Source organism: Tasmannia lanceolata, unplaced genomic scaffold, assembly GCF_043159265.1.
Source record: "Tasmannia lanceolata isolate RefF3 unplaced genomic scaffold, GAP_Taslan_0.1 ptg000015l, whole genome shotgun sequence".
NCBI classification, from domain to species: Eukaryota; Viridiplantae; Streptophyta; class Magnoliopsida; order Canellales; family Winteraceae; genus Tasmannia; species Tasmannia lanceolata.
Window position 1 is genome coordinate 22,723,620 of NW_027518692.1, and position 22,376 is coordinate 22,745,995.

The window sequence follows — 22,376 nt, forward strand, 5'->3', positions numbered from 1 at the left end:
AAATTTCTCACAGGCTCACATTTTAGCAGATTTTGTCTTGTTCATTTAATTCATCTAAGGTGGCTGTTTTCCCCTGCAAAAGGGAGCCGCGAAATGGTTTTTCCATGAACTCGTGACTTAATACACAAAAACAGTGAAATTATATGACGAAATATAAAGGGCAGCACCCTGATTACGTACAGCTATGCCCCGGGCACCATATAAAAACTTAGTAACACCGAAATATCACTAACCATTTGTCATAAATCCCAAAACAAAGATATCCCAATCGTTCATTTGGAGTTCAAGTTACACACGCAGTACCATATTTTAATTTTCTTATTACTAACAAACCTCTTCGAATTTGCAACAACATGAGAGTTTTATTTGAAAATTTAGAAACGCATCAGTAATACAGTAAATTTTGGGCAATAAACCCATGAATCAAAGATATTAGGAAGATTTTATTTAGATTTTGTTTAGCTTAATATGAAAATATGAAGAGGAGAGTTTCCTGCATTTTGATTGGATAATTTGAGGATCAAACAGATCTTCAAGTAGTAGCTTCTATCAACAAAAATTATATTGATCTGATTCACATCTTCGTATCATTTTCTTCTCTATAAACGTTCAAAGGTTCCTAAAAATGGCTCTTCCCTAAATAATGTGGCATCAGAATAACTAAAGAGATACAAGATAGAAGGACGGCACTACAAAATCTTTAATCGAACACTCATGTTTCTAATAGGCGAAATGTTCAATTTCGCCAATGCAGTTCCTCTCAGAGGGTGAATGCAAATATACGAAACAACAATAACTGACCTGAGAAATTTGCATATGCGCAGATATTCTACTGCCATGGGTTATTCCTTCGCTTCCCACCCTTTTTTATACTGGTTGCCGAGCTTGCTTTTGAACTCTGATAAAAAGATAGTAGTTAGCATCAGATAATTCTCACAGTAAAGTGCATATTATGATAAAAGGATTAGGCCTTGTTTGTTTTGGATTTTGAGAACAGATTTTGAATCCAAAACTGATTACTGGACTCAACATTAAATGTAAATTTCAGTGTCGTAATCAGTTTTGGACTCACAATCGGTTCTCACAGTCAAAAACAAACTGGGGCTTACTAATCTGACATACCGATTTTGATTTTTTTGTCTTTCCTCTAACCCTGTTCTTTGAAGGTTTCAATTTATAAATACGCATCATCCAATGATGTGTTGTAAACACCTGAATAAATCACAAGATCGTAAAACAAAACGAAAAACAGAATGGCACGGTGAAATAATTCAGAAAAAACAAGTCTGCAACTTCTACAAGTAGCAGATAACTAAATTCCCAAAATATTAAAGACTTCCTATAAAAGTTGTTAAATTTCTAATGACCTAACCTCTTCAAAATGGGTTAGCTTGAAATGTTTCTTGCCTATCTCTGTCCTTCTTACTCTATCAAAGCCCTTGCCATCAGTCTCTACAAACCTAGAAGAAGAGAAAAAGGAAAATGTGAATCAAATTTAGTGAGGAGCTATGATGTAAATTTAAGAAATAAGTTCCAAGGAGATTTATTGGCAGACCTGTAATATGAGAGTTTGTACATGAGGCTATTCAGCATTGTTGGTGTGGCCTGAGAATCTATCCGGTATTGACCATCCCTCTGTTACCCAGCATTATGGTGAAGATAACAAAGATATGGTTAACTGCTAATTTCATATTCAGTATATAAAAAGTAAAATCGCAGCAAAGATAGAAGAGAGTAAAAAACATTTTCTTAGCTGGAAATAGAGTAGTTGGAACAGGAGATTGATTAACTCAGTGCTCAGAATATTAGAACTTAGCCAAGGTAAAACCAAGTCTAATTCGGGCAAGTCAATGATCGATGCAGCCATTTTTTCATTAACGTGGTTAAGTCAATAGAGTTTTTAATTGACTCGGTGCCAAACTCGGACTCGGATGATAACTCGGCCAAGGTGAAACTAGTATGACTCAAACGAGTGGATGATTAACCCGGCGTTTTTAACAATGGATTAATTGGTAAGGCAAAACCATACAAACAAACCACCAAGGTAAATGTACAAATATATGCATGCATGTAAACTACACACACAGCATCCACATGTAGGTTAAATGCCTGTTTATTACACAGTATGTTACCCATGTCATGGTCTGGCACATGGATATAATTAGTATAGTTGGTACCCTTAAAAGTAAAAGCCGTTAGACATCGGTAAGGTGTCCATTCTGGACCGTGTCTGTAGCAAGAACACATACACATACATAACATAGGTGACAGGCCAATGTGTATATGTATCAATGTAAGTGGGCATTGATGCTGTAAGATTGTAGATATGACTATATGAGTATATCCATGCAACATACGGGCACCATTGTCAATCAGATTTTGTTTTGAAATGGCAAAAAATTAGTTATCAGTCTCATGCTTAAATGTAATTGTAGAAGCATTTCTACAATTTCTAGAGGGAGATTATATAAAATGGCAGCTTTCTCTTTATTTTACACTTTTCTCATTGACTGCAAAAAATTCCCACCAAGCTATCAGCGGCCAATTGTAGAAGTTCAAAATAAAGGTTGTCAATATCAAAAGAATGGAGTGTAGATATCATTTCCCTCTTGAGAAAACAGTCAATTGGAATCAACAACTAAGCTGTGATTTTATTTTATTTTTAGAAATGATACAATTATGCTGTGATTATATCTAAAGTAATCATCAAACAATCTAGTCATTAAGATGAATCACAATTTTAATTATAATGACACTCCTTTATCACAACTTACGAGGTAATCGGGTTCCTTGATGTGAGGAAATACACCCCCTCCAATGCGAACCATCCACAAGAACTTATTGATATCATCACTTGGGTAGCCAACAAGGCCTGCACATCATAGAAATTTTGAATAACCATGAGTTCCTCTAACAGACATTTACAGTGACATGCTCACATGAAATACAAGGACATAAAAAAAAAAAAAAAAACCCACCCCCAAAGACTACAAGAACATATTTTACATCCAAGGAGTTGAAAATTTCCCATGCTGGTTTCTCAGGAGAAGACATGGCTGTACCAACGGTCGCAATGTGTGTGTTATTCCATGTATTATTATCAACTATGACGGTACGGTTAGCCATAGCTGTTGTTTGGTAACCATAATCCCACCAAGATGCAACCTGTAAAAATATTTGATTAGTTCGAAGTTCACTCTGGTAAAAGCTACATTAGCTAATCAGAAAACAGACAAATATAGTCTACAAGCTAAAATTCAGAGCTTCATTTTATAGGGTACAGACAAATAACACTGTAACCTATAAAGTTAATACCAAAATCTGCTCTAATTGACACAATCAGAAATCAAGATAAAATTGTGAAGATCAATGAACATGAATAAGAAAAGCTGAAAAGGACTGTCTTTTTTTTATCATTGGAGGTGGAAAAAATAAGAAAAACACTGAAAGTAAATTCCCCCAACAAGTACAAAAAGCATTGGTATCTCCCAAGCACTTTGGCACGGCTGGGTACATTGGGTGCAAGCTAAGGATAGTCAGGACAGTCTCTTTTATCATATGTGGTGGGGAAAATAAGAACAGCTCTGAAATTAAATTCTTCCAATCATCACAAAATGTATTTGGAATCTCCAAGCACTTTGGCACGGTTAGGGAATGTTGAGAGTTGGGACATTTGCATGTCTTTTGTAGAGTAATGAAAAGTATCAGAATATTCTTGCGAACATGCTAAGATCAAGTTTTGGGTACGTCTGTGCAAGGCACGATGAATTCTTAATTGAAGGCACATCAATTACAAAAACATAGTTGGTATCTAAAAGCACTTTGGCACTGCTAGGTAATGTTGGGAGTTGGGACATCTTGCATGTCTTTTGTAGAGTAATGTAAAGTATCTGAATATTTTTGCGAACATCTAAGATCAAGTTTTGGGTACATCAGTGCTAGGCACGATGAATTCTTAATTGAAGGCACATCAATATCATGGCAAACTTATTAGCTTTGCCAGGTACTTATAGAAAGGTTATGATGAAACAACGGAAGGTTATGATGAAATAAATGCAATAAACATTAAAATCTTCAAAAACTGGATGAGGTGGATCTCTTTGATTTAAGAAGTGGACACAAGAGTGCATCAAAATTGGCCATAGGGAGATCTTGTATTCGATGTACATGCAGGATTTAAGTTTTACCGGATTCAAGATAGTGAAATGGGAAACCAAGATCCTCAAGTTGAATTGTATCAGATTTCACGGCAGTTTGTTTGGGCACAACTTTTACACATCCATATTTTAAAATTTTGACACGAAGAAAAATGGAACTTATTCCGTAACAAAGCACAAAATTTTCTACGCCGAGGTTTTCTAAGGAAATAAGCTGGTGTCTTCTTTCATAGAGAAAAAAAAAACTTTTCCTTGCACCAAATTGAATTCCTGTTGTGATGCATTTAAGGATTAAGATGAAGAAATAGCAGAGATCATTCAGCTGGCAACTTGTATATGTGTTCCTTCCCTTGAGAATAAGAAACACACCATATACAAATGATAATAAAATAACAACACAGCTACACTACTAACCCCTGGTTTTAGGCAGAAATTGATCCATAAACAATCAAATTTGTGGAACAGAAACAAGAAATGGGTAAGGATAAAAAAATAAATTATAATCGATGCATTTCCAAATAAGAGCAAAAAAAAATAGAGGATGACTCACCTTATCATCCACCTCTGTATTATGTCGTAACCATGCATAAGCTTCTCGGAAATCATCAAAAACATGCAAGCCATCATGTGAATAAGATGTTAGAACGATAGAAGGGGCCGAATAAGCTTCTGCTGCTGCCCATACACAATGAACCTGAAAATAGAAATCACATTATTCAAAGACAATTTAAAAGCAATAAGTGAAAATGGGAAAATTAAATTGCAACATGATCCAAATTCCAAACAAACACGGAAATTAATATTAAACATGATTATCTATGACCTATGAGTACCAAGTTCATCACCATGTTACAAAAAGCACTTCTTCAACATGCTATTTGTTTTCTTTCGGAAAGAAGGCAAATTTTTTATAAAATAGAAAAGAGGGGAGGACTGGAGGAGTCCCAAGCATAACAGAAAATAAAAAGAACAAAACACGAACAGATCTAACTTAGGGAATCAGATAAATTTTCGATACAATCATATTCTCCCAAACCGCTCCACTTTTTGCAAAGTCATCAGCTGCACTATTATCTGATCTAGGGATATGGATAATACTAACCTCCATTCTTGAAAGAACATAACTGATTTGCAGAATCCGGTTCGCAAATCTACAAGGGCAGTTACTTTTTTCCAAGAGCCCATGAGATTACATTTGCAGAATCTCGGTCGATGAAATATGGGCACTCATGATATCCAAAATGATCTTTAATCCTTACTGTAATATCCCTTACTTAGTTTCCGTTAGAAAGAGTAGTTCCAACTAGACTGGAATATGTGATAAGAATGTCCCCAAATTCATTTCTTAGGATGCCCTACGATTCCAGCCAAACCTTGATAAGCTCTCAAACTTCCATCAAAGTTAAGCTTCACCGAATTGGAGGGAGGGGGATCCATCTGACTATCTTTTTTTTTTGAGTGACCAGATTTGTCCCAAGCCACTTAATATCATTTTCTAGGAGTATCTTAATCTGTAAAACAAAAAATAGGATCATGAGCTTTTACCCACCGATAGTTGATATAGTTTATTTTCCCATAAATTACTCTTGTATTGTGGTCCTTCCAAATTCCCCAAAAATCCCCATCCCCCGCCCCCCCCCCCCCCCCACACACACACACACACACAAAAAAAGGAAAAAAAACATAGGAGAATGGCCAACCAAATAGCTTGGGCAGTTCCACAGAGTATAAATAAATGCACAGAAGAATATGAATCCTTCCAGAAAATCACACATCTGCCCTTCATTCTGATTCTGAGTTTTTTACATTGCAGGATATCACAGGTATTAATGTTACATCACGTGCACTAAAGAAAAAAGCTGCAACAACGAGGGAGAATAGAAACTTTCCAAACCATGGACCTTGATCTGTGAGTAATGATGGACTGCTATAATAACTTAGAAAAAGGATTTAGCTGAATAGGTACGGTTAGATTCAAATAACAAGAATATTCTATTCTGTTTCAGTTGGTTCTGCAAGACAAACAACTGGTTCACTTATTCTACTAAGGTGAAGAATGAAGCTTCTTCCTCCTTCAAGTACCTGTGTTCCTCCTTCATGAATTGTCTGCAGAAATTCCAGACATTTTGATCCTATCCCGGTTCCATCTGACCATGTAACTAATCTTAGCATCTTTGTTAGAGGCCACCGCATAAAGATCAGCAGCAGAAATCTCCAGACAATCACTTCCCATTTACTCAGTCCAGAATGGGATCCCCTTCCCATATCCAACACTCTACCTAATCCCCTCATTAAACTTCTCCTGATCAAGGCCAAGCAGTATAACCTCGTCCGCTGCAAGGAGTGAGGGTATTCCATTGATTGTCATGTTCACCATAAGATGGATATCGTAGACATCCGTTGCGGGGCTGCACTCAGGGGGCCCGTAGGGATGTTTTTATTGTTCGTGGGGATATTTGGGGGATTATTTGCCATTATTAGGGTTATTTTAGTCTTTATCACTTCTTGCGGTTTATTGATTGTTAGGTGCCTATTAAGAGGCCAATTTACAGACTTTTTGTTACTTTTGATGATTATTGATTAATTTACAGCTTGATTGAGATTTCTCTTCTTCCGCTTCTAGTTATCCTCCTCCTCCTCCTCCTCCTCCTCTTCCTCTTCTTATTCTTCTTATTTTCTCTTCCAAGCCTACATCAACATAGCTAGCATATATGACTTTCCTCCAAAAGGCAGTTCTTTCCGGTGTTTAGAAACTCATTGACTCGACTCAGAACTCGCCCGAGTCAACTCCCTTTTACCTTGGCTGCGTTCCGCATTGCACAGCATCCGCATTCACATTTTGCCCTCCAGAGTCAATAAAAACTCCATTGACTCTCCCGAGTTATGACCGCGTCAACTGCGTCCTTGGCCGCGTCCGCACCAAGTCGACAAGGGTTTTTCTTGGCCGCGTTCCGCGTCACATCCGTGTTTTGAAACACTGGTTCTTTCTTCCCCATATCTCCAATGCCACTTTCCCAAAAGTCCCAATTTCTATCATATCAGATTGCCTAAGCCCATGCCACCTAAATTTTTAGGAAGGCTGACTTATTCCCAATTGATTAAGGGAAATGTTATCAGCACAACTGTATTTTGATGAGGGCACTCCTCGTTTTATTAAAAGTACGGTATGGGCCGCATCATAGGATGATCCAAACCGTTCATTAGATGAATCACAGCCTAAATAGGTTATGCCTCATAAATCATTTCCATAGGTTGATCCTAACCCTCCGATCTGAATGTTAGAGAGTTGATCCTAACCCTCTATAGATCGAAGGGTTAAGGATCAACCTATGGAAATAATTTTTGGGGCACAACCTATTTAGCCTGTGGCCCATCTAGTGGACGGTTTAGATCATCCTATGGTGCGGGCCATACCGTACTTTTAATAAAGTGAGGAGTGCCCTCATCAAAACACAGTAGTGCTGATAACATTTCCCTTGATTAAATGCTTGAATTTCTTGGGATCTACCTCGTGATCCCAAACGAAGTCTCTGAAAATTTTCAAATCTCTTGCAGTAGCAAATATGAATCTTAAAAATTGACATGAAATACATCCGAAAATTAGTCATGGCCGTCTTAATCAAAGTTATTCTACCTCCAAAAGAAATGAACCCTGTTCTTCCATGTGGCTCGTCTTCAATATTCGTAATCTTACCAGAAGCATTCAAAATGTGATACATTTTGAAATTTGAAATTCATCAGTCAGGAAAATTATTCAAATGGAAAACACTAAGGGGCTGTTTGGATACACGGATTTTAGAATCCAGGTTTTAGTTTGAAAACAGTGTAAAAGAGGGTTAATGATCTAGCTGTTGTATGCTGTGAGAACAGCATTTCTTGGATTTTAAGAATTCCAGGTTTTAGAAGTCTCTCCCCCATCCTGAGATTTCTAAAAACTGGAAATATGCGACGATCGCCTGTTCTCTTGCTGTCGGAAAGAAGGGCAAGAAATCAGAAAATGACGGCTTTCTTCTCTTGTCTCCCATCTACAATATCCAAACGGCCCCTAACTGTTCAATGTATGCGCTCACTAGCAACCAGCAAGTAAATTAAACAGAATGCATAGAGCACGAACATTTAACAACATATTTTCCACAGAAGGTCGAATTGAAGAAAACAACAAAATTGGTCAATGCTCTGCACCACAAGTAATAGAGGGCCTGCATCCGCATGGAACTCATGATCACTCAAATTGACTTTATTTGTCTACAACAGGGGCAGCGGAACCAATCCCTGTTTGCATCAACAATAGGGTCCGGTTGTGAATCACTCATTTTAGGAACACGCTGATTTGTTTTATTTTCATAGTTAGCTTGACTGCATATCTCTACAAGTAATGTTTCCACATAAGGGTTTTGTTTTAATAGACAAAATGCATAAATATTTACACAGGACTTGGACCAAGGTATCTACGACTATGTCATCTGCTAGAACCTTTGAATAAAAACTAGTGTAAAGGCCAGCACATCTAGGGTTTTGGTCAATGTCTTGTGGGCCCCCTACAACTACCCTCAGGGTTGGAGTTTGCATGAGATTTACCGTGTGTCCGAGGAATTCACCAAACTCATCAGCTACGCATGAAAGTGGGTAATAGGGTGACAATCTTGTGGGATGTTTGGTGGGTTGAATGGCCAGTGAAGGTTGTATTTCCTCGCCTCTATAATATAAACAAGGATAGGGGGGCACATGTATTGGATTTCTACATGGTTTAGGGTCGTGGTCACTTCTGCCACCTTTTTTTTATTGGGAGATGGAGGATGTGCACTGATTGTACAGGTTATTGGTAGCAACATACATTCTCTAGCAGGTTTGGATACGTGGGTATGAAAGGGGCCTTGATTGGGGCGCTCTCGTTAAACTCCTACTACTGCCTCTTTGGGAGTGGTGGTCCCTTGATGCCTTTTGCTATACAATGGAATTTCCATGCTGCCTGCCCGCAGCGGCGAGTGTGCTTACTTTTTGTTGGATTGTGTATCGTGATAAGATGTTACTTTTTGCCAGTGGGAAGCGAGTGGGAGAAGCGAAGCAGGAAACGAGGGGTTTAGAAAAGAGAAAATGCAGAAAGCAAGAAGCTCTAAAGAAAGTAAAGAGAAAATGAGTGCAAAGTGTCATTGAAAGTCAAAATGAGGCTTGTAAGAAGCTTCATTAGAACCGAACAAGAAATACATAGAAAGACTAGGATTGTAGTAAGTTAGGGAGGAATGGTTAACATCAGTAAGGATTGCAAGTAGAAAAGAAGACTCCGTGACTAGTTAAAATTACAAGTTTTAAGAATTTACAATTTCACATGTTTTATTCATATATATTGAATGTTAAAGTGCTTGGAAAAAGATCCGCATAATTTCCATTTGAAACTTTAAGTCAGTTTTCAAGTTGTAAATGCATTTTATTTTTTAAAATATGCTTCTTCAACATTATCAAAAGGAAGAAATATTCGTTTAGGAAGAAATATTCACCAAAATAAGAAGCATACTCTTAATTAAGAGGAAATGTGTGGGAAGCATGCTTCCCCTAAGTTTGGGAAGCAAGAAGAACCTAGCTTCCGAAGTGAGTTTTCCGGGGAAGCGAGCTTCCCATCCTACTAGGAAGTTCCAGTAACTATGGTTTGATCCAAGTGGCAGAGGTGGAGTCGGTGGATCATATCTTTGTTCCATTGCAGGTTTGCAACTCGGGCCTAACGTTTTATGCTTAGCCCACTTTAAGTCCCTAACTCTTCCATAGTTTCCTACAGAATCAGTGGCATCCTGGTCCATTTTCCTGGGGCATTCTAGGGGAAAGGTGTTGTGGGGTCTCTATCTTCCTACCACCGATTGAGTTATTTGGAAAGAAAAAGGAGGAACAAGAGGATGTCTTCGGGTTGTGGAGGTCGAGTAAGGGGACCTGAATGACTCATCCATTGGGCCTCTTTCTTGAGGTCTTGAGGTCCTTCTCGGGTATATTGCGTTCTGCTTTGACTTGTGTCATGCTTGGGATACCTATCGAGATACCTCTTATACCGTGGACACCCCAACCTCCGGGTTTCCCCCTCTTTCTCTTTCTCTGCCTGGATCCTTGAAGCTTAACTTCGACGAATCCAGTATTGGGAACCCCATCCCGGCTGGAGCTGGAGGCATCTTTGGTGTCCACAACAACATGGCTAGAGCAGTTTTTTCAGGCCATGATGGGATTATCTGATTCGAAAAAGGCAAAAGTTTTAGCTCTTTGAATTGGTGTTTGTGTCTTGTTTATGCTCCTTGTGCCCCTCATCATTGAAAGCGATTCTTTTAACAACATTACATGGTTGGAGGACCCCCGGAAAGCCCCTTGGCGATTCTTTGACATTATTGATGAGTTATTGGATAGATGAATCGATAAGTTAGTGTCTTTTCATCATGTGACACTCAGCGAATGACTTCGTTGATGAGATTGACACAGAGGGAGATTTCTCACCCTACTTTGGTTGTTTTGTACCTTTTTACTCCTTTCCATTGCCTTGATGTTCTCAGGTTCTTTTCGTTTGCTATATTTGTGATGAGTTTTTGGCGACACCTTGGACAACGATGTGGCAGATGTCCTGGACATAAGATAGGCTTAAGGAGAGCTCAAGCACCGCTCCCTTGCTTACATATCTGGCCATAACACAAACAGAAGCCCTCCATTTCCTTGTGGCCCAACACCTAAGGTTTCTAGAGGTTGTTCTTCATCGAACAACTCTGCAAGCATGAACCACTTAACTGTATTGTTACTCTTGCTCTCATCGGGATAAATCTGACCCCTTCCCCTGTTCCCACCTATGTATATAGGATATTTTAAGAAGTTAACGTCGTTCTTAGTAGCAGGGTCCAGAGAAAGAATGGGAAAGACGATTTCACTATATTTCTGACCAGGAACAGGACCTATCACAAGAATATTTTTTTTAGTGGGGCGATAACTCTGGAAAGACAGATTGCCTATCTTTTCTTTCATCTCAAAGATTTATTCTTCTCATCAAAGCCCCGCTAAGAGATCAATATATTAGGCTTGACACCATTAAAAGCCATCCAAACTCACCGGGTTGGGTCTACTTACTCATAGAACCTCCTGAAGGACATGTCCCCATTTCACCAGTCCAAGAACACCCCCCGCCCCCCCATCTTCACCCTTTTGGAGAGCATATGAAACTCGATCCCCCGGCCATCTCTGAGGCTCTAAAGGAAACCAACTGATGGAGCCCCGAGTTTACCCAAGTTTCTGACTTCTCTGCACAGCACTTCCTGCACATTCTCCACTGCAGCCTGCAACCAAAGTTCATAAACACAAACTGAGACCAAATCTAGTACCACAGCCGGTGTATCATCAGCTCTGTCAAGGCATCACTTTCAAACTTCGATTTCATTTGTACGAGCATTCTTCGCCTAGTCCTCTGTGCTGCTTCCTTGGCCCCACCAATGCCATTCAACCTCGTAAAAGTTCTTAATTAGCTCTAGAATTCTAATTTCCTCAATCCCATACCATTTCAAGTATCCAAACTACTCTGAGGGAAGTGAATTTTTGAGTTATCATGGAGATTTCTGAAAATCTTGTAAACATAACTGTTTCAAATGAATTTCTACAACTCGTCTATAAAATTATTGAATCATTGATTTAGGAACTGCATTGAGCAGTAAGAGAAAGATGCATATGAACAGCTTCCCATTGGGGACCGATAATGCTCAACATCAACAGAAACGGTATTGTATTATCTAGTAAAGGAGAAAAGATTAATTGGGTTTGTTTTGATGGCGTATTTTAAGATCATAGAGATTTTAGGGTATAGTAAAACCCGTCAGTAGAAGAAAAGAAAATATATACCAATAATGATAGTGTCACCAGGCCCATGTTGATTTATGCAAATAAAAGAAGAGAAATTTGACATACCACGTATAAGCCACCCAAGATGATTAGTAGAAGAATAGAAAGGACAGATGCCTCCAAAGGCAAAACCAGAAGCCTCTTCTCACGTTTTGACTTGATAGGAACCTTTTCTATATTTTCCTTTTCCTTCTTCCTGATCTTTTTCGAGGGTCGTTCCTTTGCACTGTGTACAGTTTTATCACCAGCAGAAGGTTTATCAGCCTTTGCGACATCATTTTGAAGTGTGGCGTTTCCAGAAGTGGTATCCCCTGCCTTAAAGGTCAAAACCATAACTAGAATGTTAATTTGGAAGCTAGGTAACAACTCATCGAATAATTGGAAGAGTTTGCACAAGTAATAAGAAAATAATCAAACAATCACTTACAGCAGAAAGAGGATTATCTAACATTCCAGACAGTTGAAATTTGACCGAACGTGTAAAAACATTGAATGCTTCGGAAAGTGCAATTCCAGACATAATGCATGCAGCCGGTGCTAATACAAGCATAAGGCGTACCTACAAAATTATCCAAGTACTATAAGGATAACAAGAGAGGACCATTCAAAAAAAAATGGATAACAAGAGAGGAGGTAGCAGGAGACAGAAAAATGAAGTTGGATTCCACAAATGTCCTTACCATGACTCCAGAAAAATATACCGATGTTACTATGTACAGTACCACAAAGGAACTCGCGTCAGAAAGGGGTAAAAAGCATGCCTGTCCAACAAGAATGTGCTGTTAATATATAAAAGGAAATATGTGACACTGCACAACTTTCAATGTTAAGAGGTTGTAGTCAATCGTTATAAAATTGACGAGTATCCAACCATCAGCATTTCACTCTAGTAAAAGAACTTAACTCTCTTATACAGCTGGAAGGTTAAATAGAAGTATGGTTCAATTGGGAAGGGAAAAAAAGTTCGATTAGGAACAAGTGATTGCTACTTACAATAATGCCAGCAGGAACCAAGAATGCCAAAACATTGATGTCCATAAAATAAGATGGCCAAGTAGGTGGTTGATGTTCACTAACGCTAGCAATTATGGGTATGTACTTGCTGGCATAAGTTCTGTCACAATTTCACAGGGTAGAAGGATCAAAACAGTATGGACCAAGTACAAGGTTAAAAAGACTGAATATTAATTTAACATTATCACTACATAGGTTTCACAAACCGATAAAGAAAATGAAAAGTTTAAGGGTAAGGGTAAGGGTAAGGAGCACAATATCTTCTACTTCTCTGCTAGTGGTTCAATTATTCATAGTCAACAATCCATTTGACAAGATAAATTGAATATGTAATGCATCTGCACAATTAAAAATTTTGGTGTCTAACATCTAAAATATAATAAACAAAAGCCTCAACAAAGGGCCTCTGATGTGAGAAACCTAGAGATACATGATAAGTATAAAAGTTTCGCAAAACAAAACCATGTATTATGCTACGGCATGGTCACCAATGAAGTGTAAGTATGTTGAGGGTTCCAAGCAATAAAGGAAAAAAAATCAAAAGAAGCGATATGTAAGTTACGTGTTTTACTAAATATTTAATATCTGGAATTGAGCTTCTAGCTCAATGGTCAAGGCTTTGGTCTTCGACCTAGAGGTCGGAAGTTCGATCCCAGCTTACCTACCAAAAAATATTCCATATCTACTGATTAATGAAATTGTTGCTGTTCAAAAAACAATTAATATTATCATTCAAAAAAAATTAATATTTATTGATAAAAAAAATATCAAATGATTCTGTTACCCCTCCTTTGTTTATAGAGTAAAATGTCGATATCATGAATAAAATACTGAGAGTACTAGAATCTCAAAAGGAAACGACATAACCATAGCTCCTAAATCTTAAAGATTCCTACACTCTAACATTTCAAAAAACAAAAGGTGAGCTAAATAATTACCAGAACTTACTATTTGGATGGGAAGCTAGCTTCCCCCGAACTCGCTTCAAAAGCTAAGTTGTTCTCACTACCCAAATTTAGGGGAAGCGCGCTTCCGATACACTTCCCACGTGTTTCCTCCTAATTGATTATTTCTTCCTAATAGAATATTTACTCCTTTTAATAATGCTGAGGATCTTATTTAAAATGAAAGTGTAATTAAATTTTGAAAACTCATCTTAAGATTCAAATGGAAATTGTGTGGAACTTTTTCCAAAAACTTAACATTAGATAAATATGAATAAAACACGTGAAACTGTAAATTCTTAAAACTAGTAATTCTGCTCAGTCATGAAGTCTTATTTTCTACTCGTAATCCTTACCTATATTAACCCGTCCCCCCTAACCTACTACAATTCTACTATTTTTTGTCATTGTTTGCTTCCAATGAGACTTATTATATGCTTCATGCTGACTTTCAATGACGCTTCCAACACACTCTGTCTTTATTTTATTTATTTTTTAAACATTTTGCTTCCCACTTTTTCTCTTTAGTAAACCCCTCGCTTCCCGCATCTCTTCTCGTACTTGCTTCCCACTCTGGCAACTATGGAGCTAACTCCCAGCATCATCAAACATCATCAAACCAGGATTCGTAAGTTCGTAACATCAAAATTCACAAGCTGATCAGCATAAGGGACGCCTCCTCTATGAATATGATTAAATCTGCAACCCACCATACTCAACACGTCAAAAATTTCTCTGAACAATTGTCTAAAAATCGAAAGATGAGCTACATAGGGGTGCAACTTGGGTCGGGCTCAACCCGAACCCGATGGGTTCAACCTGATTTTTTAGCAGGTTGGGTTGGGGAATGGTCGGGTCGGAAAATCGTAACTAGATAAAAAATCGGGTCGGACTAGGGTTGAGCTGCGCCCAACCCGACCCAGCGTGTAACCAGACATTCCTTTTTTTTCCAATTTTTAGTAATTTAATATTTATTTAAAATAAGGTTTCAATAGAAAACCTTAGAAACAAGAGCTTTCTTTACGCTTTACCATAGCCATTAAATGTATAGTCTATTCTCATTTATTAATGACAGCAGTGTTGTCTCTTCTCTCCTATTAATAATGACAGCACTCTATTTCCCACTTCCCATGCGTTGTCTTGTCTCTTCTCTCTATACTCATTAATGGCAATACCCTATTCCCCATGCTCTCTCTCTCACATTCAAAGTTTTCTCCGAATCTTCTTCCTTGCTTATCTATTTTCCATGGGCATTAGAAAACTAGAGTTCTTTGTTAGGTGCCTAGATGGGTCCCACTTAGGGTGGAATAAATTAATTAGATATTTTAGTGAATAATATCAGATGTTACCAGATCTAGTTATGTTAGATTAGGATAATCTTTATTTGGCTATTTCTATTCTTATCATAAGATCTTTCTAGATCTTTCTATGTTTATCATTTTCTATTTTGATCTGTAAGTGCTTTATATAAGCACATGCTATTGTTAATGAAATGAATGAAGAAATTATCTTAGAAATTGTCTCTTTGCACAAAGGAGGACTGATCCTTCCCTCGAAGTGAATCAAGAGGTCGATCTTCCCTCTAAGAAGATCAATCGCGTTACGAACCAATCCGGGTTCGTAACAATTGGTATCAGAGCGGTCGATCTTGCGCCATGGCTACGTCTTCGAAGTGTTGTGAATCCATGCGTGGAGATCTTCAGAAGATCAAAGCACTCGTTTGGGAAATGATGAAATGGCAACGACAATTTGTGGAAGGCTTGAACAAGATCGACATGCTGATCGAGAAGTCTTGCCCTATGAAAAAAAAAAAGATGAAAAAGGAAAAGAGGAGAAAAGAACGGAGAAAGAAAGGAGATAGAAAAAAAAACCAAAGAAACCACAAAAGAAAGTAGTCGTTGATTTTCAGCGCCGTCGAGCTCGTCGCCGAAAAGTCCGTCAATCATCTCGCCCCATCCGACGCCAGGGTAAAGATCCTCGCCCACAACCATTTGTGCATCACCATCTAAACCATTCCAAAAAGCGCAACGAAAGAGCTTTGACAAAAGGCCCGATGATAACAGTTTTAAAATGGAGCGTCATAAACTCTTGATGACGACATTCATAATGATGACTAATTACAAGACGAAGAGAGGAAGAAAGGGACACATGATTTCATTTTTCACCATCCAATTCATAATCTCCAACCTTGAGGACAAGGTTGATTTCAAGAGGAGTGCAACGATTGATCTTCCCTTTAAGAAGATCAATCGCGTTACGAACCGATCCAGGTTCGTAACAATTGGAATCAGAGCGGTCGATCTTGCGCCATGGCTACGTCTTCAGAGTGTTGCGAATCCATACGTGGAGATCTTCAGAAGATCAAAGCACTCGTTTGGGAAATGATGGAATGGCAACGACAATTTGTAGAAGGCTTGAACAAGATCGACATAGTGATCGAGAAGTCTTGCCCGATGAAAAAGAAAAGACGAAAAAGGAAAAGAGGAGAAAAGAACGGAGAAAGAAAAGAGATAGAAGAAACCACAAAATAAAGTCGTTGATTTTCAGCGTCGTCGAGTTCGTCGCCGAAAAATCCGTCAATCATCTCGGCCCGTCCGACGCCAAAGTAAAGATCCTCGCCCACAACCATCCGTGCATCACTATCTAAACCATTCCAAAAAAACGCAACGAAAGAGCTTTGATAAAAGGCCCGATGATAACAGTTTTAAAATGGAGCGTCATAAACTCTTGATGACGACATTCGTAATGATGACTAATTACAAGATGAAGAGAGGAAGAAAGGGACACATGATTTCATTTTTCACCATCCAATTCGTAATCTCCGACCTTGAGGACAAGGTTGATTTCAAGAGGGGTGGAATGATACATGCCTAGATGGGTTCCATTTAGAATGGAATAAATTACTTTTTATTTTAGAGAATAAGATCAGATTTTACTAGATCTGATATATTTAGTAGCTTGATAGATTAGGATACTAATTTAGATTAGTATAATTTTTATTTTGTAATTTTTATATTTATCATAAGATCTTTCTAGATCTTTCTATGTTTATCATTTTCTATTTTTATCTGTAAGTGCTTTATATAAGCACATGCTACTGCTAATGAAAGAATGAGAAATCTTATTAGAAATTGTGTCTTTTTGCACAAAAGAGGATTGATCATTCCCTCGAAGTGGCTCAAGAGGTTGATCTTCGCTCTAAGAAGATCAATTACGTTACGAACCGATTCGGGTTCGTAACATTCTTCTTCCTAGTTTACCAACTGGGTTGGAATGGTTTTGTAGATAAAGTTGGCCTTCTTCTATTTTCACTCCAAAACATCCAATAGCTGAAAGTTTCGAGTCTAGCTTATAGGTAAGGGTGCAAAACTTAAGGATGAAGATGATATGTGCAAATATGAAGGGATTCATTGGGAGAGTCCATCCAGATGCAATAGCAGAAACAAATGGCGATAAATGTAATGGTGCTCGGTGTTATTTTTTTCATTTTCTTAGTTTTTTCTGTTTTGATTTTTCTTTCTTTCACCATTTGCTTTTTACTATTGCAACTCAAGTCGGGTTCGGGTTGAGCAAAACTGATGCGGGTTGGGTTCGGGTTGGAGAAATGGACTCTCGAGTTGGGTTCGGGTTGGCCTCAACCCGACCCAAGTTGCACCCCTAGAGCTACATCCCCCTAAACCAAAGAATAGTATTAAGAGAGTTGCCTTCAATCAATAATTTAGAAACACTGATCAAAGGGATCAACCTGATTCGACTTCAAAGTGCATGGACCTCAACCTCCACTGCATAACAGTTCTCGGTTTACTGCAAGGGCTTGAAAAGGAAAAGAAACGAATAGAGAGCTTACTACTACCATCAAAATTCAACTTCAATAATCCAACATCTGGAGGAGCCTGTTCCAAGTAGGCTTAGGAGTGTTAGAATTGAGTTTGGAGGGTTAAGGAACCCTTATATAGAGCAAACCCAAAACTAGCCGTTATAGGCTTTCCAACGGTCATCTCGGATGACCTTCAGAAGACGTTCGGGAGCCCTAAGAAGGTGTTCGGGCACCCTAACAGTTTCCTTCGGGCACCCTAACAAACAGGACAAATAAAAACTGGTTTTTCGAGTATTTTTGCCGGCTCGTAAAATTCATATCTCATTCGTTTCTTATCAGATTTTGACGTTCTTGTACTCTTATGGAATTGTATGGAATTGGAAAGAATGAGATCTATCTAATAAAATGTTTTCAAAAATATATGAAAATCACTTGGACCAATTTTCAGAAGATTATGGTTAGTGGTCAACTAAGTATGCGACAATTTGATGCTTGTCTTTTTCCTATACTTAAGGGCTTTGTTCTGAGAGGTTTTCGTTATACTTTGTATTATTTGATATGTTATTAATGCTTCCAAGAAAGAAAAAAAACATCAGGTGACTAAGTGGGAGAAAGAACTTTGCACTAATATGAATCCAGTTAAATATAATATCTTGAGCATTTTTTAATGGAAATATCTTGAGCATTTTACTGAATAGCAATATCCAATCAACCATAATATCTTGAGCATTCACATTCGCACCATTTCTCCTTAGCAGCAGGCACAGAAACCTCAACAATAATCTAGCTAACAACTTTACCAATCGAGCTAATTTTACCATTAAATATCCTGATAATTTATAACCTTCCACATTATTAAGAAACCTGATGGAAGCAAGATTACCCATAAAAATTCAAGCCTATTATTGCCACGCTTTTTACACCATCATTTCGCTAGGGACAGGACCAACAAACAATTAGACTCATCCGAATTCACATTAAAAATGAAGATATTTCCATTACAAAATGCTCAAGATATTATATTTAACTGCTTTGGGGAAATAGATGACTAGATGAGTAGTAGTTTCTATAGATAAACCACGGGAGACAAAAACACTCTTGGAAAACTAATCCCCTTGATGTGTGAAGAAAAAGCTCCATACCCTAACCGCTTTGGGGAAATAGATGACTAGATGAGTAGTAGTTTCTATAGATAAACCACAGGAGACAAAAACACTCTTGGAAAACTAATCCCCTTGACGTGAGAACTTTGCCATTGAGGACAAAGTATAAGAAGGTCATCACTCTAGAGGACGCATGAGATATCCAAATGTTGAGGAAACATAAAAAGACTTCACAGCTAAGAATCCATTTTTTCTCTGGAATCCAAATTAACTCATCCTTGCAATTAGCTGGATAGAAAAAATGGTTGCTAATCCTCGTCGAGAGCCCCAAGAACTCATCTGCAATTCTAAGGGAGGCACCTTCCCGCAGGAACGGGTTACCATCCCTCAGAGTCAGTTTGGTTGTAGGTAGCTACCTCGTAGAGTAGTGGTGAATTAAAACTTAAGTATTCAACAGGGAGGAGACAAGCCAAGTAGTCTCCTTGTAACTACCTCATAGAGCAGTGGAAGTAGTATTGGGTTGTCAACTTCATAGAGTAATGGTAGGGGGTGTGTGTGTGTGTATATATATATATATATATATATATATATATATAGGGATTTGCTAGCGTCCATCACAGAAGGCATTTCGCGGATGGTCTGTTGCATCTGACAGCAGCCACCTCATGAATGGAGACAATCTGCTGAAAAATGTGCCTGTGTGGCTGCTGTCAGATGCAACAGACCATCCGCAAAATGCATTCTGCGATGGACACTAGCAAATCCCATTATATAGTGAAAAGTTTTTCTAGTCTGCCAACTAGAAACACTCTTCTAGTCCATCGGCCAAAAAAACAGCAGGGACCCACCTAGTTTGGGTGATAAAAACCATTCATTTGATGGGCCCTGACATAGACAGGGTGTGCCCCAAAAATCAGCTCCATAGGATCATCCCAACCCTACGATTTGTGGAGCTCACAATGGACAGCTCTAAACCTGCGCAAATCTGTCCATTTTTCAGCTCCACAAATCGAAGGGTTAGGATGATCCTATGGAGCTGATTTTTTGGGTACGCCCTATTTATGTCCGGGCATCTCAAATGAATGCTTTGGATCATCCAAACAATGTGGGCCCCATGTGTTTTCAGCCGACGGACTAGAAAGTGTTTCTAGTTGGCCGACTAGATAAGTTTATCTAGTCCGCCGCCTAGAAATAAGGTGGGCCCACGCTGTTTGGGTGATGTAAACCATTCATTTGATGGGCCCCGACATAGATACGGTGTTCCCAAAAAATCATCTCCATAGGATCATCCTAACCGTTCGATTTGTGGAGGTTAAAATGGACGAGTATAAACCTCCACAAATCTGTCCATTTTTCACCTCCACAAATCAAAGGGTTAGGATGATGATCCTATGGAGCTGATTTCTTGGGCACACCCTGACTATGTCAAGGCATATCAAATGAATGCTTCGGATCATCCAAACAATGTGGGCCCATTGTGTTTCTGGCCGGCCGACTAGAAACACCTCTCTCTCTCTCTCTCTCTCTCTCTCTCTCTCTCTCTCTCTCTCTCTCTATATATATATATATATATATATATATATATATATATATATTTATATATATATAGAGAGAGAGAGAGAGAGCATCAATCCCAACACTACTAGTAAAAAACCACCTTTTTTGCTTGGATTTTGCTAGTCGTTTGCTGGTATGTCCACATAGGAAAGACAAGAAGGAGACAAACCAAGTAGTCTCGATGTAGTTTGGAACTCTACATGCAACCAACGAGTATTTTCTAACATGGCAGACAAAAATGACACAAAACCCCTACAAAACACGGGATATTGAGCAACCAAACAGACCCTCCATGAACCAACTCCATCCACATAATCTGCAATTAAAGCTCTAGGATTGACCGCTCGACCGAAGAGGTATGGGAAGGATTTGGCGAACGAATCTCCACACCAATTATCCAGACATAAGAAAGCATAAGACAGGTTACAACACTTCATGAGAGGCGGGAAGAAAAAGTTTAGAAGACCATCTTCCAATTTCCCTTCAATGGAGACTCATCCTCCACCCATTCCCCAAGCCCAAATTTTAAGCATAGACCAGCTTTTTAATATTTTGAGTAGACAGTGCACCCTAGCCTAAAGCTCTTCATTATTGTTTCGAATTCTCTACCACTTAGCCAAAGGAGCATCATTTTGGGCTCTAATGATCTTGAGACCAAGACCACTCACACTCGTCTCCCAGTTAATCAAATGACCTTTCTTGACAAGGGAATCATTATCGCACAGAAAGTTACAAAATATCTTTCTTTTGTGTTGTTTTTAAAGGAAGCCGAATAGCAGGAAGTTGGCTTAGGGAGGGCGTAACAAGGTAGACGTAGGGGGGAACCTGTGGCTGGATTGAATCCTTCACGATTGAAATGTCCTATGGAAGAGGGCATGGTGTACTTGGACTTCTGTTACATATCGAGGGGGAGCTTTCGACACCCAGAGCCCCTCCCTCCATTTCGGGCTCTACTGTTCTAACACCAAGACCACCCACACCCGTCTCGCAGTGAATCAGATGAACTTTCTTGACAGAGAATCATCATTCAGAAAGTTGAAAAATATCATTTCGATTCTATTTGCTACAAGGGGAGGAATTCTTATCGTAATCCGGCTGCGAGTTGGGCGGGAACAGGCGGTCATTAAGACAAGTCAATCAAGGGCAAAGAAGTGGTCAACCTCTTCCTCATTTTTTGTTCAACTTCCTTGAATATAGCTCCTGTTGCTCTTCTCTGGCTAGGATGTCGCTTATATGGCCATCTATTCTTATGGTCAAGTTGGTGGTCCTTATCAGGTATCATCGTCCCGTGTGTCCGAGAGATCGCTAAGAGGCTCATGGATAGTTTGAAAAAGAACAACGCCTGTCTTCGCGGGTCATTCTCGAATGGTTAACCTTATCAACTTCGAAAGAAATGATCTGGGAGGAGAGGGAATAGACCTTGGACCTAAGGAAAGAGCCCTACCCTAGGCCTTACTCCTTCTCCATAAGGGAATCTTCCTTTCATCGGTGGTCGAATCTCAACAAGCAAGCCGGCTGCTCCCCCTCGTTGAGCAATGGGGTGAGGCGATGTAATCCCTGACCAACAGGAGTCGGGATAAGGTCAATCGGCGAGATAAGGCTATGCTTAACGTGGTCCCATAGAAACCATCACTTGAAACTAGTAGCTGCTGCTATTGATAAACCAACCCCTTAAATAGAGTAGCGCTCTATCTAATTGATCTTCTTGTTCGGCGACCCCTCCTCAATAATAGAAGGAAAGAAACACTCTGAAAATATAAGATAGAAACACCTAAAGTAAGGTAATATTCCCGGGCAAAGATAGGTACCTACATTCCCAAGAGTCGACTATTCTCTCCACAACTAGGTCCCAATCATGTTGGCTGAGATATTTGTCTCTAAGGGGAAGACCAAGGTATTTTATAGGGACAGAAGACGCATTGAATCCACATTAAAA

General features: G+C 38.9%; 1 protein-coding gene across 1 annotated transcript in view; it reads right to left on the reverse strand.

Moving 5' to 3' along the window:
- Positions 1 to 469: 469 nt before the first annotated feature.
- STT3A (staurosporin and temperature sensitive 3-like A) overlaps positions 470 to 22,376 on the reverse strand; it is a 49,986-nt gene continuing 28,079 nt past the window's right edge. The window contains exons 13-23 of the mRNA XM_077353796.1: positions 12,999 to 13,119; positions 12,686 to 12,766; positions 12,433 to 12,564; positions 12,072 to 12,320; positions 4,708 to 4,851; positions 2,979 to 3,165; positions 2,775 to 2,872; positions 1,556 to 1,635; positions 1,373 to 1,460; positions 1,123 to 1,212; positions 470 to 898 (exon numbers count right to left, since the gene is read on the reverse strand). Coding sequence (XP_077209911.1) covers positions 830 to 898; positions 1,123 to 1,212; positions 1,373 to 1,460; positions 1,556 to 1,635; positions 2,775 to 2,872; positions 2,979 to 3,165; positions 4,708 to 4,851; positions 12,072 to 12,320; positions 12,433 to 12,564; positions 12,686 to 12,766; positions 12,999 to 13,119 — 1,339 coding nt within the window. The 3' untranslated portion in view covers positions 470 to 829. The remainder of the gene's footprint in view (positions 899 to 1,122; positions 1,213 to 1,372; positions 1,461 to 1,555; positions 1,636 to 2,774; positions 2,873 to 2,978; positions 3,166 to 4,707; positions 4,852 to 12,071; positions 12,321 to 12,432; positions 12,565 to 12,685; positions 12,767 to 12,998; positions 13,120 to 22,376) is intronic.